At 43.7% G+C, this 15,056-nt stretch overlaps 1 protein-coding gene across 2 annotated transcripts; it reads right to left on the bottom strand.

Annotated features, from left to right (window-relative positions):
- Positions 1-4,210: 4,210 nt before the first annotated feature.
- Positions 4,211-14,824, bottom strand: TEDC2 (tubulin epsilon and delta complex 2). 2 transcript variants are annotated; one of them, XM_080981580.1, is made up of 10 exons: positions 14,684-14,824; positions 14,080-14,178; positions 13,642-13,697; positions 12,159-12,837; positions 11,742-11,795; positions 8,712-8,796; positions 7,691-7,799; positions 7,184-7,297; positions 5,889-6,106; positions 4,211-4,534 (listed from the first exon to the last, which is right to left on the bottom strand). In XM_080981580.1, exons 1-10 carry the CDS (start codon positions 14,707-14,709, stop codon positions 4,385-4,387), a joined length of 1,590 nt encoding a protein of 529 aa, XP_080837706.1. In that variant the 5' UTR covers positions 14,710-14,824; the 3' UTR covers positions 4,211-4,384. The 2 variants fall into 2 exon arrangements, with proteins under 2 accessions (XP_080837706.1, XP_080837707.1); XM_080981581.1 differs by having other exon boundaries at positions 11,751-11,795.
- Between the last annotated feature and the right edge of the window lie 232 nt (positions 14,825-15,056).

The following is a 15,056-nucleotide window of genomic DNA, read 5'->3' as shown; positions in this document are numbered from 1 at the left end:
AACTTGGAACAAAATGTTGGAGTGTGGAGTGCCTCCTGTTCAGAGTGCCAGCCAGCCACTCTGCATTCTGTGGGCACTGAGCATGCTCAGCCTTTACTGGGCTGGGGTTCTGGGGTTCCCTCCTCTGCAAACCTTGGCGTTCCCCAAGGCCTGCTGATGCCTCCTTCTTATCTGAGGATGGTACTGCTTTGGCTTCCAGCATTCATAGATAGATAGATAGATAGATAGATAGATAGATAGATAGATCTGTCTGTCTGTCTGTCTGTCTGTATCTATCTATCTTCTGAGTCTGGAAGGTATCTCTACTGAGAAGGAGATATTCCATCTTCAGTATGTGCCTTTTACCCCCATTAAACAATTTGTGTAGAGTGTTTTAAGTACCTACATCTAATAACCTTGACAGTGGCTTCTACTACAGCTTCCCTTAAGGCCATTATATGCAGAGCATTTTGAAACTGAGCCTTTGAGGGCAAAGCAGGTTGAAAATCTGAACCAATTTTTCTAAGTATACTTAATGGGAAATAGGCTCTGTCATAACCATCTTGGACTTAACTTGCAATTAAATAGCCCTAGTTGCAAGAACGGGGTACATAGCAATGAAGAAAGAGACAATTTTGTCATTTAAAAATAGCAACAAAATGTTGCAGCTCCTGTTTGTGATTGCAAATTCCATTGTCAACTACACACTGTGTGTAGAAGTACTTTATTTTGTCTGTCCTGAATCTCGCACCTTTCAGCTTCGTTGAATGAACCTGGATTTTAATATTATGAGACGCAGTAAAACATCTCTCTATCCATTTTCTCCACAACATGCATTATTCAAACAATATTTTCAAGTCCTGGTTTACAGTATTATTCCCCTCGTGGGCAATCAAATTTCACATTTTATTTTACAAAGTTTTCAGCTTAAGTGGTAATGTCAAACAAATTTGCAAGTGCCAAGATTTGTCCTAAGGAAAAACATTAAAAAACAGTAGGTTTTTGGCAGCAAACCTATTAGCAGGGCAAGGATGAAAGAATTGTTGTGGCTTGCAAACTGTTTTTAAGTGAATGTATGTAACACATGTTTATGTCTAATGTTCAAAAGCAAACATGCCCATGATATTTCAAGCCACGTGGATCACCACCACCCATTTATTATAGTCGACAGACCAGAAATAAGACTGCTATGGAAATAATAGCACAATATTCAACAGACTATAGGGAGTTGTCTTCAGGTGAGTCAGACCATTGGTCAATCTGATTTCATACTGTCTGCAACGACTGGCAGTGGCTCTCCAAAATTTGAAATGGGCATTTCCCAGCTATACCTCAAGATGTGATTTCACCCAGGGCCTTTTGCATGCAGAGCAAATGCTCTACCACTGATTTACCTCTTAGTTTGCCATAGTTCATTTTTACAGTCTAATGCAGGAATAGTCAACATGGTATCCTCCCAAAGTTGTCGTACTCTATCTCCCATCAGCCAGAACCAGTATGGCCAATGGTCGGGAATTATGGGAGCTGTAGTCCAACAATGCCAGGAGAGCACCACAATTCCTATTCCTGGTTTAATGTTTCTTTTAGTTGCAGATTAATGTGACTTGTGAACTGGACCATTATCTCAGCAGTCCTTCCCATGTCCTTCTAAGTTAGAGGAACCTAGCAAGTTCATGCAAGAGGGAAAACATTGAACTAGGGACTGATTTTCTGGTTCACAGATCAGTCTCTTTGCCACTATGTCAGTAGGCCTTGCTTTGCTTACTTTACAGGCTGAAAAGTTTTTTTTAAAAACATGGCCTCAGGAGCACAGAATAAAAGAGCAGAACAGTATGCAACCAGTTTGATGCTCTTTTGAGGTGCAAAAATATTTGAACCCTTGGAAGCCAGCAACCTTACATGTTGAACAATTGGAATTTTGCTGCCAGCTCCCTGCCCCCCACTCCCAAATTCCCATGTTTGATGGGGAAACTGCTTTTGCTAGATTAACACTGACAGTTCCTGGGGATTGAATAGAAATAACAAGGCGAAAAGGTGAGCTGATTAAAATGTCACAACTCTGTCATTGCCAAACCTCGCAAAGACAGCAGGTCCTTGCTGCTATATTCCTGGCTCTAATCAGGCGCTAATAGGGCACCATGCCGGAACAGGCTATTCAACTAGAGCAGCTAAAAAAAAAACCACCTTCCTCTAAATCTGCAAAAAATGACCATATATTGTGAATCCATCTCAGCCTTTTAAAAAACTCAGTAGTGGTTTGTGCTTTATGATCTTTCCATCTCCAAACCCTGCAATGTTGATCTTATGAATATCTCAACATGCCAAGAGGGACATCATAGACTCCAACTGTCCCAGAAATGTCACGAAAACGCTTAAGCTATCACGGTTTCTCACTTTCTCATTCCGAGTCCTGAATTCCCATCTTTGTTGAGGTATGCTAACTGGAAATGGCTTCACATTGGAGGAAGCAGGGGGAAGAGAGAGTTGCTGGCTGAGGCTGCCTTCCTCCGCTCCTCCACCTCCTTCACCTCATTTGCCACCAAAGACTCTTGCACTGTGTCCAAGGGAGCCAGGCTGGTGGAATAGTAGCAGTAGTTGTAGCAGGAAGAGGAGAAAGAGGAGCAAGGCACTGGGGATGCCAACACCACTGTCCCACTGACTGTGACTCCCTGGCCTGGTGAGCCCCCAGCCACCATCCAGCTGGCCATGCTGAATAAAAACAAGGAGGAGAAAGTGAGCCAGGTCAGGCCTGAAGAGAAGGCAGCAGCCTGAGGAAATCCTGGGCAGAAGGCCCTGGGGGTGATGGGGAAGGGTATGGCTGGCGGGATGCAGCCAGGCATGTGGGGGGCTGTAGTTTGAGGGATGTGGGGTCCAAGGTTATGGGGGTCGTGTGTGGGTGCTGAAGCTAGCTGGGCTTCGAGGGGGGGTTTCTGTATCATGAAAAAATCTTAACATGCAGAAAAAGCCCCCCACCTCCAGGAGTGATATTGATGTAGAAAAGAATGTCCCTATTTTCATCTGAGGGATGCGGGTGGCGCTGTGGGTAAAACCTCAGCGCCTAGGACTTGCCGATCGTATGGTCGGCGGTTCGAATCCCCGCGGCGGGGTGAGCTCCCGTCGTTCGGTCCCAGCTCCTGCCCACCTAGCAGTTTGAAAGCACTCTTAAGTGCAAGTAGATAAATAGGTACCGCTTTATAGCAGGAAGGTAAATGGCGTTTCCGTGCGCTGCACTGGTGCTGGCTCGCCAGAGCAGCTTCGTCACGCTGGCCACGTGACCCGGAAGTGTCTCCGGACAGCGCTGGCCCCCGGCCTCTTAAGCGAGATGGGCGCGCAACCCGAGAGTCGGACACGACTGGCCCATACGGGCAGGGGTACCTTTACCTTTTTATTTTCATCTGAGGAATGTAGGTGGGTATGTTTGCTGATGTGCGCTGAAGATTCTCAATTTTGGAACTGGGTTTGGCACCCAAGAAGAGCACTGCAGGATCAGGCCTATGGCCCATCTAATCCAGAAGGCTGTATTCACAGGGGCCAACCAGGGGCCAATGGGAAGCCCACAAGTAGGGCATGAGCACAACAGCATCACTCCCCACTTCTGATTCCCAGCAATTGGTATTCAGGCATACTGCCTCCAACAGTGGAGGTAGGAGATAGCCATTTTCTAATAATCCAAGTTGGTGGCCATCACTACTTTTTTTGGGGGGGGGGGGGGACCAAATCAAGATTAAGAATTATGTGGATGCCTTTCATAGGAGGATTTCAAGAAGTCACCCAACTTGCAATGGACCAGTCCTAGCGGTAGCTGAGAGACATAGAACTGATGGACATGCCTTTTCCTAACTTGTAAGTCCACTTCCTGGCTATAAATAGTGAGTCCCTCATTCTGGACACGCCTTGCCTGACAGTGCTGTGACACCAGTTCTTGCACTAGGGTTGCCCCCCCCCCCATGCAACTGTGTATTTAATAAGGTATGATCACTCTCTGAATTCCTGAATCTTGCACTTTTTTATACATGTTGAAATCTGCTCACAGGAAGGTCTCAAGTCCTCAGGAGCCTGAACATGGGTCACATGCAGGGCCAAAATGGTAGGCACCAGAATCTTTGGTCATTAACAGCCCACCCCTCCATTCTCAATGAGAAACGTGATTTTATGGAAGGGGGGTGGAGTACATCAGAACCTGTTTGAGAGGTTTCAGATGAGGCTGAAAGAAATTTGTGCAAGAGAAAGATTTCAAAGGTATAAAATAAATTTATTTGCTTTATGAATGCAGGCAATGCCCCTTAGAGTACTATTAAGCTTGATCATTCACAGAACAGCCCAAGGATGTGCACTGATTTAAAGACTGCAGCCAGAGTTCAATGCTTTCTATGCACATTGTCATATGTCAGATTGAGGCGCCAAGTCAGCTGGGCAACTCCTCATCATGTACAAGAACAGGGAAGCGTTCACCTCCTTCACACAGCAAGGTGTAAATGGCACGGCACAGTGATGCTCTGGAACTTTCCTGAATAGGTCCAGGTTCTAGAAGAGGGAGAAGTTCAGCTTCCATGGCCTGGGAACAAGACAACCTGTTAGTGGGGAGGGAAAGTATCTCCAACACAGACCATTCAGAAGTTCAGGAGTGCAGGTGATATACTGAATCAGGGAAGCAAATAAGAGTTGTATAATTGTCCCTTGACTGCCTTTTCCAGCTCTCAGTAAATGGCTGCTAATATGCATAGGCAGCAAGCTGCGCTGGCTTGTGGTGCCTTCTGCAGTGTGAACCAAGAAACCACAAAGCAGAGTCCCTCAAGCAACCTGCAATGTTGAAAAAAGAAAAAAGCCAGTAATCAGAGTCAGCACAGCATCAGGATGGTGCAATGAGGCTCATTTGGATAGCCAGTGAAGCCTAATGCTAAAGGAGGTATGACCTCAGGGGCAGCTACAGACCGAAGCTGGGGAAAAGAGAACAGATGAAAAACCAAGTGAATGGTTGGCTAAAACGTGGCACTTTGCTCCTACGGCAAACTTAATGCATTATATTAGAATGATAGGATGCATTATATTAGAATGATACCCCACTCCGGAACTCATACTATCAATAAATTAGCACAATTGGTTCAAGCTCAATAGAAAAGCTTTCTACAGCTACCATTAAGTAAAAACTGAGTTTTCATCTGGCCAGTTTCCAGTTGTGAGAGCATATTCCCTAGCTGCCTTCTGTTTCATCCACTCGCTTTTAGTTCTATGCAGCAGGATAGCCAATTAATCTCTCTGAATATAAAACAGCCAGATTTAGGAACACAGGAAGCTGCTTCATACAGTCAGACCATTGCTTCATCTGGCTCGGTATACTGTCTACACTGACTGGCAGCAGCTCTCCAGGGTTTCAGCCCTACCTGAAGATATAGGGAATTTGAACCTGCGACCTTATACATGTAAAACAGATGTTCTACTACTGAACTACAGCCCTTAGATCTTTTTTGTATTATTATTTAAACAATGTATATACTGCTTAACTGCAATAGCCTCTAGATACAATACAAGCAGTAAATATCAGTTAAAACTATAAAATCAAACTTCAATTAAAATGCCTGCCAGAATGAATGAAAAAAGCATTTAGCAGGTGCTGGGCATTCAGCAGGAAAGGTGCCTGCATGACTTCAACTAGAAGGAAGTTCCATAAACTTGGGTCTACAACACTAAACACAAAGTTCCTGGTGTATCCAAGCCATGGGGGACGACTAACAGTGACTCCCCCAAGACCTCAATCACCTTATTATTATTTTTATTAAATGTTTTATTTATCTTAAGCATACATCTTAAGACTTACACCCCACCAGCTGAACCTGACCAGGAGGTCTGAACAAAGTGAGCAAAGAGCTTGGACCCCAACACCACAAAAGGCAGCCTTACTGCCAAGTTACCTTCTGTATCTCAAGTTGCTGGCGCAGCATCGCCACCTTCAGTCTCAAGGCTTCCATCTCCTTCAGCTCCTCCAAGCTGGAGTAAGAAAGCAGTGGCGGTGGCCCAACAGTTTCTACATCCCAGCACCTCTGGCTTCCAGGGGAGGCACACCATGCAGAGGAGCATCCCTCACTGCAAGCGGAGTTAGCAGGGAACAGCTTCGAATGGGACTCCATAGCTGTCAGGGGATTAGCAAAGCACAAAAGTGAGAACACCAAGAGGGAAGTGATAGCACTCTGCCAATACCTGAAGGGCTAGAACACAGAAGAAGAGGACAAAGTGTTGTTCTCGGCTGACCCAGAAGGTAGGACGGTCAGGCATAGGCAAACTCGGCTAGAGATCTAGTCCAGGCGTAGGCAAATTCGGTCCTCCAGATGTTTTGGGACTACAACTCCCATCATCCCTGACCACTGGTTCTATTAGCTAGGGATGATGGGAGTTGTAGTCCCAAAAACACCTGGAGGACCGAATTTGCCTACGCCTGGACTAGATCTCTAATGGGCTCAAGTGAAACTATGGAATGCGCTCCTACAGAAGGCATAATGCTTCTGGCCAGTTTCTGGAAACCACAGGATGGGTTGTGCTCTGGTTCCGCTTGCAGGTTTCCCGTAGGCATCTGGGTGGCCACTGTGAGAACAGGATGCTGGACTAGATGGGCCACTGGCCTAATCCAGCAGGTTCTTCTTAGGTTCATAAGGCAAGATTTGAACTGAAACGTCTTATTGTTAAAAGCAGATTGACAGTGGAACCAATCTATTAGAGGGCTAGCAGGCTCTCCCTTGCTCAAGGTCTCCAGGCAGATGCCTGTTGGGGATACTCTTGATCTCCTGCATTAAGAAGGGAGTTGAACCAGATGGCATAAAAGACACCTTGCAACTCCATGGTTCTATAATAAACCTTTTGTTTGCAACACAATTTGCTTACTGTATCTGCATAAGAAAACAAGCCACGCATTGCTAGGAACTGAGCAATTAGTTACAGGGTAAGGCTGATCTGTTTGTTTTTGCTGAGAAAGCTGCAGTGCCATAGAAGGCGGCCAAGCAGGATTATGACAAAATGTCCTAACCCTACATGGCCCACGCCTAGGTGGAGACCTGGAACGAGTGCTGAATTTTCAACCATCCAGGTTAAGCATGCAGAATGAGTGTGTGGTACTGCAGCTCCCAAATCCGATTTTATCTATCTGTAATTGGTTATATCTATACATCAATTTTTCAAAAACAACAAAACAATGTTATTATGTCATATCCTTCACCTTCTCTTAACTGGTGCACTTTGTCCAGACACTGGCCCACTATCGTTTGCAGGCCCTCGAGAGTCAGAAGACTTTCGTACTGTCTCTGCCAAGTTGGGTTTTCTCCAAGAGACTCTAAGAGGAGTAAGAGAGTTAGAGGCTTCAGGTCTCACAGAATCACTCGGGAGAAGGCAGCCTCAAGTCTAGCACCTCAGAGAAGTTGCGGGGGTCCCACAAATAAAGAAATGCAAGCTATGTTCTGACAGCTACCATTCATTAGGATTTTTAAGTGCACACTCAAAAATGAAACATTGGTGAGATATATTGTGTTCCAAACTACATGCATCATACAGACTAGATGCAAAATAGAGAATTTGGTGGTGCGCACCAAACCATAGCTTCTTGCCAATGTAATCTGTGGAGTAAATAATCTGTTCACAGCTGTGGGTATGGATATCTCCACCACAATTTTCTGAGACGGAAATTACATTCCCAAAGCATTTTAGCTACCTTCATCACCTTCCTTACCTGAGGTCTCAGCTTCCATGCACTGGCTCACATGGGAGTGAATGTCACGTAGGTGCTTAAACTCTTCTTTCACTTCAACTGGACTTAAGGCTAGTGAAGGCAAGCAGAACTGACCATAAGCTTAAGTCAATAAGGCTTAGTGGTGACAGTGGAAATAAAGGCTTTTAGGGTCACCATCCTACTGGCTAGCTTGCCAGATTTATAGCAAGGTCAAATGTTTCAGGGCCAAAACTGGCCTTGCATTTAGCAACATTCCTGGAAACAAGGAATTCCACACAGGTGCATTCACCAAGTTCTGTGCAGGTAGAAAATGGGCTGGGAGAAGAGGGACTGGATCTTCACACCTTTTCAAACTTTTATTCAAAGCTATTTTTATCCAAAAAAAAACAACAGAACAGGCATAATATTGTCTATAGTTTAACTTTCTTTCCTTCATATTACATGCTATATTGTTTATTTTGTTTATAAAAAATATTTGTATACCACTATTCATAAAAAAACCAGAGCAGTTTACAACAATTAAATAGAAAACCACACAATGACAAAAATTAACATTAAAATGAAAATTAAAAACCAGCTATTATGGAAAGATGCATTCTTAACTGTGTGCCTGACAGAACAGAAAACTTTCCAGCAGGTGTTTAAAAGTTGAAACTGAAGACCATATTTAAAAAAACAAACTACTACTGAAAAATACTGACGTTTTTCAAATGAGAATATGCAAAAGGAAGAAACAGAATGGACTCCCCCGCCCCCCAAGGTCTTGGATGTGCCCAAAAGGCTCTTTCCACATAGGCTATCTTATGCACTCATCAAGCCACAGCTGAAGACACATGTTTACTTCTTCCAAAGCATGGCTGGGGGACCTGCGGCTCTTCTAATACTGCAAGACTCCCAACAACCCTGGTGGTTGGCCGTGCTAGTTGGGACCGCTGGACATTAGAGTCCCGACAACATCTGGAAGCCCACAGCTGTCCCCTGCCCCCCCCCCCATTATAAAGCCAAAGCCAGAAAAAGATACTGTTGCTTGTAGCTTCTCCATAAAACTATTCCTTGCAGCAACAGCTTCTGGGCTTGTTTTGCAAAGACGGCATTTCTCTCCCAGCCTAGGCATTTATAAAGGAGGGGAACAAGCAGTTAGCAAGAGTTGGGCTTAGCCTGAAATTCACACCTCACACATTACAGTTCTTCCTGAAGCAGGGCCAATCATATTTCTGTCAACTACACTTATTTGCTTACACTGCAGGATCCCAAAACACTGAGTATCAACAGACCTTTGTCACTGAAATGCCAGAACGATCTGAGGAAGAAGGAAGGATTGTGTATAATCCTATTGGAAAAGTAATTAAATTTAGGATATTTGGTCCATCTATAGGCAAGGATGAGAATAACTTGTCCTAAATTGCTGGATGGACTTATTGCATCTTCTCAGATAGCTAAAGCCACAGAAGAGCATCTGCCTACTTGAGAGATGCAAGCCTTGTTTCCAGTAGTGCACAGTAGGCTTCCACTGGAGTAATCAAGACCATCATCAACAATGAGAAAGCACAGCAGAACAGATACCCTTGTCTGCTGTCCAAGCCATACAGAAATCTACATGGCAATGACTGCAGAATATGGTCTTCATTGCAAAATCTGCAAGCAGTTGCAGAATTCAGAGACTCACACTTTAAATTGGTGGAAAGTATTCTCTACCAGGTTAGACTCTTTAGATTAGACTCGGTGGAACAATGGATTTATATTTACTTAGCATGTTGTGGCAGATATTATTCTGCCTGTTCCAAATTAAAGTTGTTGTTGGCATTTAGATCCCAGACGTTTGTTAGACACTAGTGACTGATGCTTTTCAAGCTGCAAGGATGAGGAAATATTTGGCTCCTAATACGTATTTTGACTCCTAACACATACACATTTTATTTGTGTGTCTATTTTACTTTGAAACTTGAAAACCACATGTGGTTTCAGTTAAACAGCAGGACAAAACTATGTCATCCAAATCTACAATTTGATAGAACCTCCTGCCAACACAGATTGATGCCATTTGTTTTAGTTTCTGTTAAAAACATGATAGTATATATTATACATAGGATATGACAGATGCAGCTATAGAGATGTATTAATTATTTTTCTTTTGGCTCTGGACTCAAGTTACATTGGCAAAGAAAAAGCGCCTTATATGTGTTGTTTGTGCATTCTAACACTTTGACACCAGATGGCGCTGTAGAGTTCCATTTTTGCTAACTAGATTTCTCATACAGTACAAAGTTTGCAACGTGTTTAACTGAAACACTTCTTTGATGTGTCTAGATCCAGCCCTAGTCACTCCATTAACTCTAGCTCTGGATGCATTCAGACAACCAGCAGCCATACAGTAATGACATAAAATGTAATACAGTGGTACCTCTGGATGTGAACAGGATCCGTACCGGAACCCTGTTCGCATCCTCAAGCAAATGCAACCCGCGTCCGCGCGGGTCGCAATTCGCCGCTTCTGCACATGCGGCAAAACCCGGAAGTAACGCTCTCCATTACTTCCAGGTCACCGCAGAGCGCAACCCGAAAATATTCATCCTGAAGCTACTTCAACCCGAGGTATGACTGTAGTAGTATTACATCAGAAGACAATCACGTATGGTCTCTGATCACATATTCCCATTTCTTTGCAGCTGTTCAGATGTCAAAGGAAATGAAAGAAACACTGAACAGTGTTAAAACTGCATATACAGGTCACATCCACATGTAAATTTAAAATGCATGGCTTCTCCCAAAGAATCCTGGGAACTGTAGCTTTTAAGGGTGTTGGAAACTGTAACTATGTGGGGGGGTTAACTACAATTCCCATGATTATTTGGGGAAAGTCATGTGCTTTAAATGCACTTAGGTGCATCATGTGGATGTGACCACAAAGAACTACTTTCCTCACAGAGTTATAGATGGTGTCACATGATAAGCTTTTAACCCAGGTTTGTAAAATTCTCCTGGTCACCTATAGCCTCCAAGAATCACTGACTGGCATTAAACCAGAAGAGACTGATTATTTCCAAGAGGGAAACAGCGTAATCCATGTCTAAAAGAAACAGGATAACAGTACATCATTTATACCAGGCTTCCTCAACCTCGGCCCTCCAGATGTTTTGAGACTACAATTCCCATCATCCCTGACCACTGGTCCTGCTAGCTAGGGATCATGGAAGTTGTAGGCCAAAAACATCTGGAGGGCCAAGGTCGAGGAAGCCTGATTTATACCATTCAAGGTGTCGGTGTGGGGGAGGTTCTATCATTCGTCAGCCTAAAGAAACCCATGTTTATCCAAACGAGCATTAGGTAAGGTACATGCTTTACATGCATAAGGTCCCATATTCAATTCCTGATCAACTCCAGTTAGAAACAACAGGAACCAGGTGATGGGTACCACCTCTGCCTAAGACTGTGCCAAAAAGTTGCCGACAGTTTGAGCAGACAATGCTAGCCAGAGGGCACAACCATTATCACCTTCACCCCCATGGGCCAAGTCTGACTGATGGGCGAAGACCCCCATGTCACAGTGACCTCAGGAAACCCTTGCAGGCCTCCTTTTTGTCTGAGCCAGCTTTTTGTCTGCCCCACACCACCTTATAGTAGGCATGTCCTGGCCAAAATGGCCTTGTGGGACAAATGAGGAGGTCTGACAGGTCTAATTAGACCATGGGCTGCAGGTCCTCTGCTCCTGAGCTAGAGGGATGTATAATCTGACCTGGTATCAGGCAGCTTCCTATACCCATTCTGCAGAAGGCAAATAAAGGCCATGAGAATAAGAGGCTACTAAGTACACCCATGGCTATATGAAAAGTTGACTTAAGGTCTCTAAAGCCAACCCATCTAGACAACACAGGTTGGTGCCACCCCCGTGGATGTGCCAGAAGACAGACTACAGAACACTCCTTCAATCCCAGTTCCATTTTGCAAATTACTAATAACCTAGGCCATCCTACCATAAAGGCGTAGATTCCTCCCTCAAATTTCCCCCATCAATTTGCAGGGAACTCTGAGTTTTTGATTAGCATAAGGTTACCTGGTATACCTGGAAAAGGCTTTCCCATAAGGATGTGGCAGTTTCATCAAAGATCTGTAAAAATAAATAGAACTGGATTATAAAATTTAGCACACACATATTCAAAATCTGGATACATGTTTTCATTTCCTTCTCTTTAATTTCAGATATCAAAAAGCAAGTTACTAGCTGTATGGACACCAGCTGCCCTTCCATAACCCAGGCATTGCTATCACACCATGCCAATTCCAACCCATCCCACAAGCATTTCTTTTGTATTGCCACTTATTAAATTAGTTCAGGTCAAGGACATTTAGCCAGAACCACTGTTTTTACAAATAGCTCAGAAATTTCAACAGGTCCAAAATGTATTTGATGGAGAAGGAAACAAGCAGCAGCAAGTTAAGCCAGCTAAAGGCTTAACTCCTGGAAACCTACCCCTTTTCCTGTAGAGTAGATATCTGGGATGTTGTGTCTGCCCCTGGGGTGCCTTCTTCCGTATGGCTCTGTGTGGCTACAGACTCTGGAGCAGGACCAACAAAATTATGCTCTGCTTCAGAAAAAGGCACATCAGTACCTGCAATGTCTCCCCCACCCACAAGGTTCCCAAATGAAGGGTTTAGCTTTGCACAATGTGAAGATTTAGAAAATTCATCTTGTGTTCTGGGTTCTTCAGTGGCAAAGACCTTTTCATGACCCATTTGGGTTATTTTTGCAGACAACATGGCTTTGGGGGAGGCAGCCCCTTTGGCTGACTTCTTCCTCCCTGGCATCTTTGAAGTTCTGGAGCTCAGTCTGCCTGACATTTTCACTTGTGACCTTTTCACATCTAAGTCAGTCCTGTAGGGAGCTTTCAGCATGTATGCTGTAGGCTTTTTGGAAGGCACTGGCTTTCTGCTCACAGATTGCACTTTTACTGTCTTCGAGATGCTCTCCTTAGAATGATCCACTTGCTGTTTTACATCAGCACTACTAACAGCCTTCTTTTCTGCAGCTTTGGCACTTTCTAGAAGCTCACATGGAGCCTGCTGGAACTTTGCTCGGATCCTTAATGCTTTCTCCAGGGCTTTGTTAAGCAGCTCCAGTTCCTCAAGCTCCTTGGCTGAGGGTTCACTTCCTACAAATGAAAAAGATAATATATTAATTAAGGTCTTTCAGTGCTGTTTCGCTCTGATCCAAATCACAAACTATAAGAATTGTAGAGTTGGATAGGATCATCTAGTCCAATCCCCCTGCAATGATGCAGATTTTTTTTAAAGCACAAAGTCATTTATGGACAATGAGATATGTTATGTTTTCCACACCACCACCTCATAGTGAAATTTCTCATTAACCAGATAGCTTAAACTTTATTTGAATGTGCCTACCATGAAGACCGAGTATGCTGACTGTCTCAAGACAATGCTGAAAAGGTTATGGTAGAACCAGACCACAATTAACAAAAATGCAAGTCTATGGCATATTCCAAATGTTTGGATGCAGAATTTTGAGCCTGTAATGCAAAGAAGCCTAGTTTTATGTATCATGAGAGTTACCGGATTTGATCCTACCCAAGTATGCACAGAAACTGCCACAGCCAACTTTAAGAAGTAAAGCCTTACAAGGGAAAAATTATTATTAGAATAAGAGAATAATAAAATTGTAGGGTTGGAAGAGACCTTAAATAAAATCTGCACCGAAATGCTTTGGGCTTTTTTTTACTGTTTTATAAATTTCATACTTTGCTTCTTTCCCCACTTTTTCTGTCTCTCTCTCTCCACTCCACCCCTTTACCAGTGCAAAACACACTGAATACCAGTGTGATCCCACAATGAAGTGCCTCTAAGTCTGAAGACACAGACAAAAGTAGCTAGCATGTAGGCAAAGGAAAGAGAGAACACAATTGAAGAGAGAGGCTGGGAAAGAACTGTTGTTCCCATACCTTGATTATCATTTTTGCCATCATCAAGGACTGGGTATTCAGGAGCTTGTGAGTTCCTAGCAGAAAGGAAACACAGAGCAAGCATTCAGCAAGAAACAGGTATGGCCAATAATTCTTCCACAGCTGTCATCCTTTCAAACAGCACACAAGACAGTTATTGTCATTAATAACAATATTCTTTGCCCAGACATCCTGAGGAAACAACAAGGTTCTTAGCTTTTAACTTTTTAAAAAAATCTGTATGGACTCATCTCTTCTGCTTGGTAATAAGGAGAGATGGAAAAACTGAGAATTAACTAACACAGTTGTTTTTTGTTGTGTTTTTTTTTTTACTAACACAGTTTGCTTCCTCCTCACTTAAAAACAAAACAAAACACAATTCTCTGAAACTTTAGGATAGGACTGGCACATATTCCTCTTTCCCCACCTCCAGCTTACCAGTCTCCAAGAATAGCTTGGCATTGTGTTAGGTTCTGCTGCAGTTGCTGCTTTTGTTCAGCACAGTCTTCCAAGGCTTGGGTGAGTAGAGAAACCAGTCTAAAATGGCAAATGGTACAACGAGAAAATTTTGCTCTTTAACTTGGAAACAATATAATCAACATTCTTAAAATTGGCCTGATCTCTAGGAAAAGACATGGGGAGATAAGGAAGCATTTGGCAGCCCCATACAAAATTTGACATTAAATTATAGATGTGTGTATGGAATTTCTAGGCATCCCTCACAAGCAGGCTTGTAATCCAAGACTCTCCTCATTTTAGAAACGAAACACTGGGTACCGCTGAACAATGAGCTGAGACACTACTTCCCTCAGTTGTTGAAAGGGCTCGGCTTTTACCCTACAAATAGGTTCTGGGGTTGGACCCGCCACCCCGTCCCAAGGCCGGCGGGGGACGGGGCTCCCTTCCTCCTGAATTTAAACTTAGATAGTAAACGCGCTGGGACAGGAGGGGCCTCTCCAGTTCTACTCCATAAATCGCAGGCACGCTGATCATGTAACGGCAATAATAACAACAACTACTACTACTATTACTACAATATCACCTGTGGGCACAGTCTGCGGGCAGCATGAGGACAGCCAGGGAAAATCCGCAAACTGGCAATTAAAGCAAGCAGCAGCAGTGGCGGCGGCAGTAAATCCCCTCGCTCCCACCCAAAGAAGCACAAGCACCAACTACACACTTTAGCCACTTCCTGCACCCTTTGGCTCACTTCCGGTCTCACGCTGAACTGCTTTTTCCAACCTAACTTCCAACGCGCCGGATGGAGAGTTTTCACCATAGAGGTGCCAAATCAGAGCGAAACACACATCTATTCCGCGGCCATAGTTTATCCATAAAGCTAGAAATGGACCTCACTATATCTTTTTGTAGGAAATTTTAATTTTGTATGATTTTTTAAAAAAAAACTTTTAAAA

This window comes from Podarcis pityusensis, assembly GCF_964106645.2.
Source record: "Podarcis pityusensis genome assembly, chromosome: 14".
Classification (NCBI taxonomy): Eukaryota; Metazoa; Chordata; class Lepidosauria; order Squamata; family Lacertidae; genus Podarcis; species Podarcis pityusensis.
The sequence above is the reverse complement of the archived record's forward strand: the minus strand, read 5'-3'. Positions and strand labels throughout refer to the sequence as shown.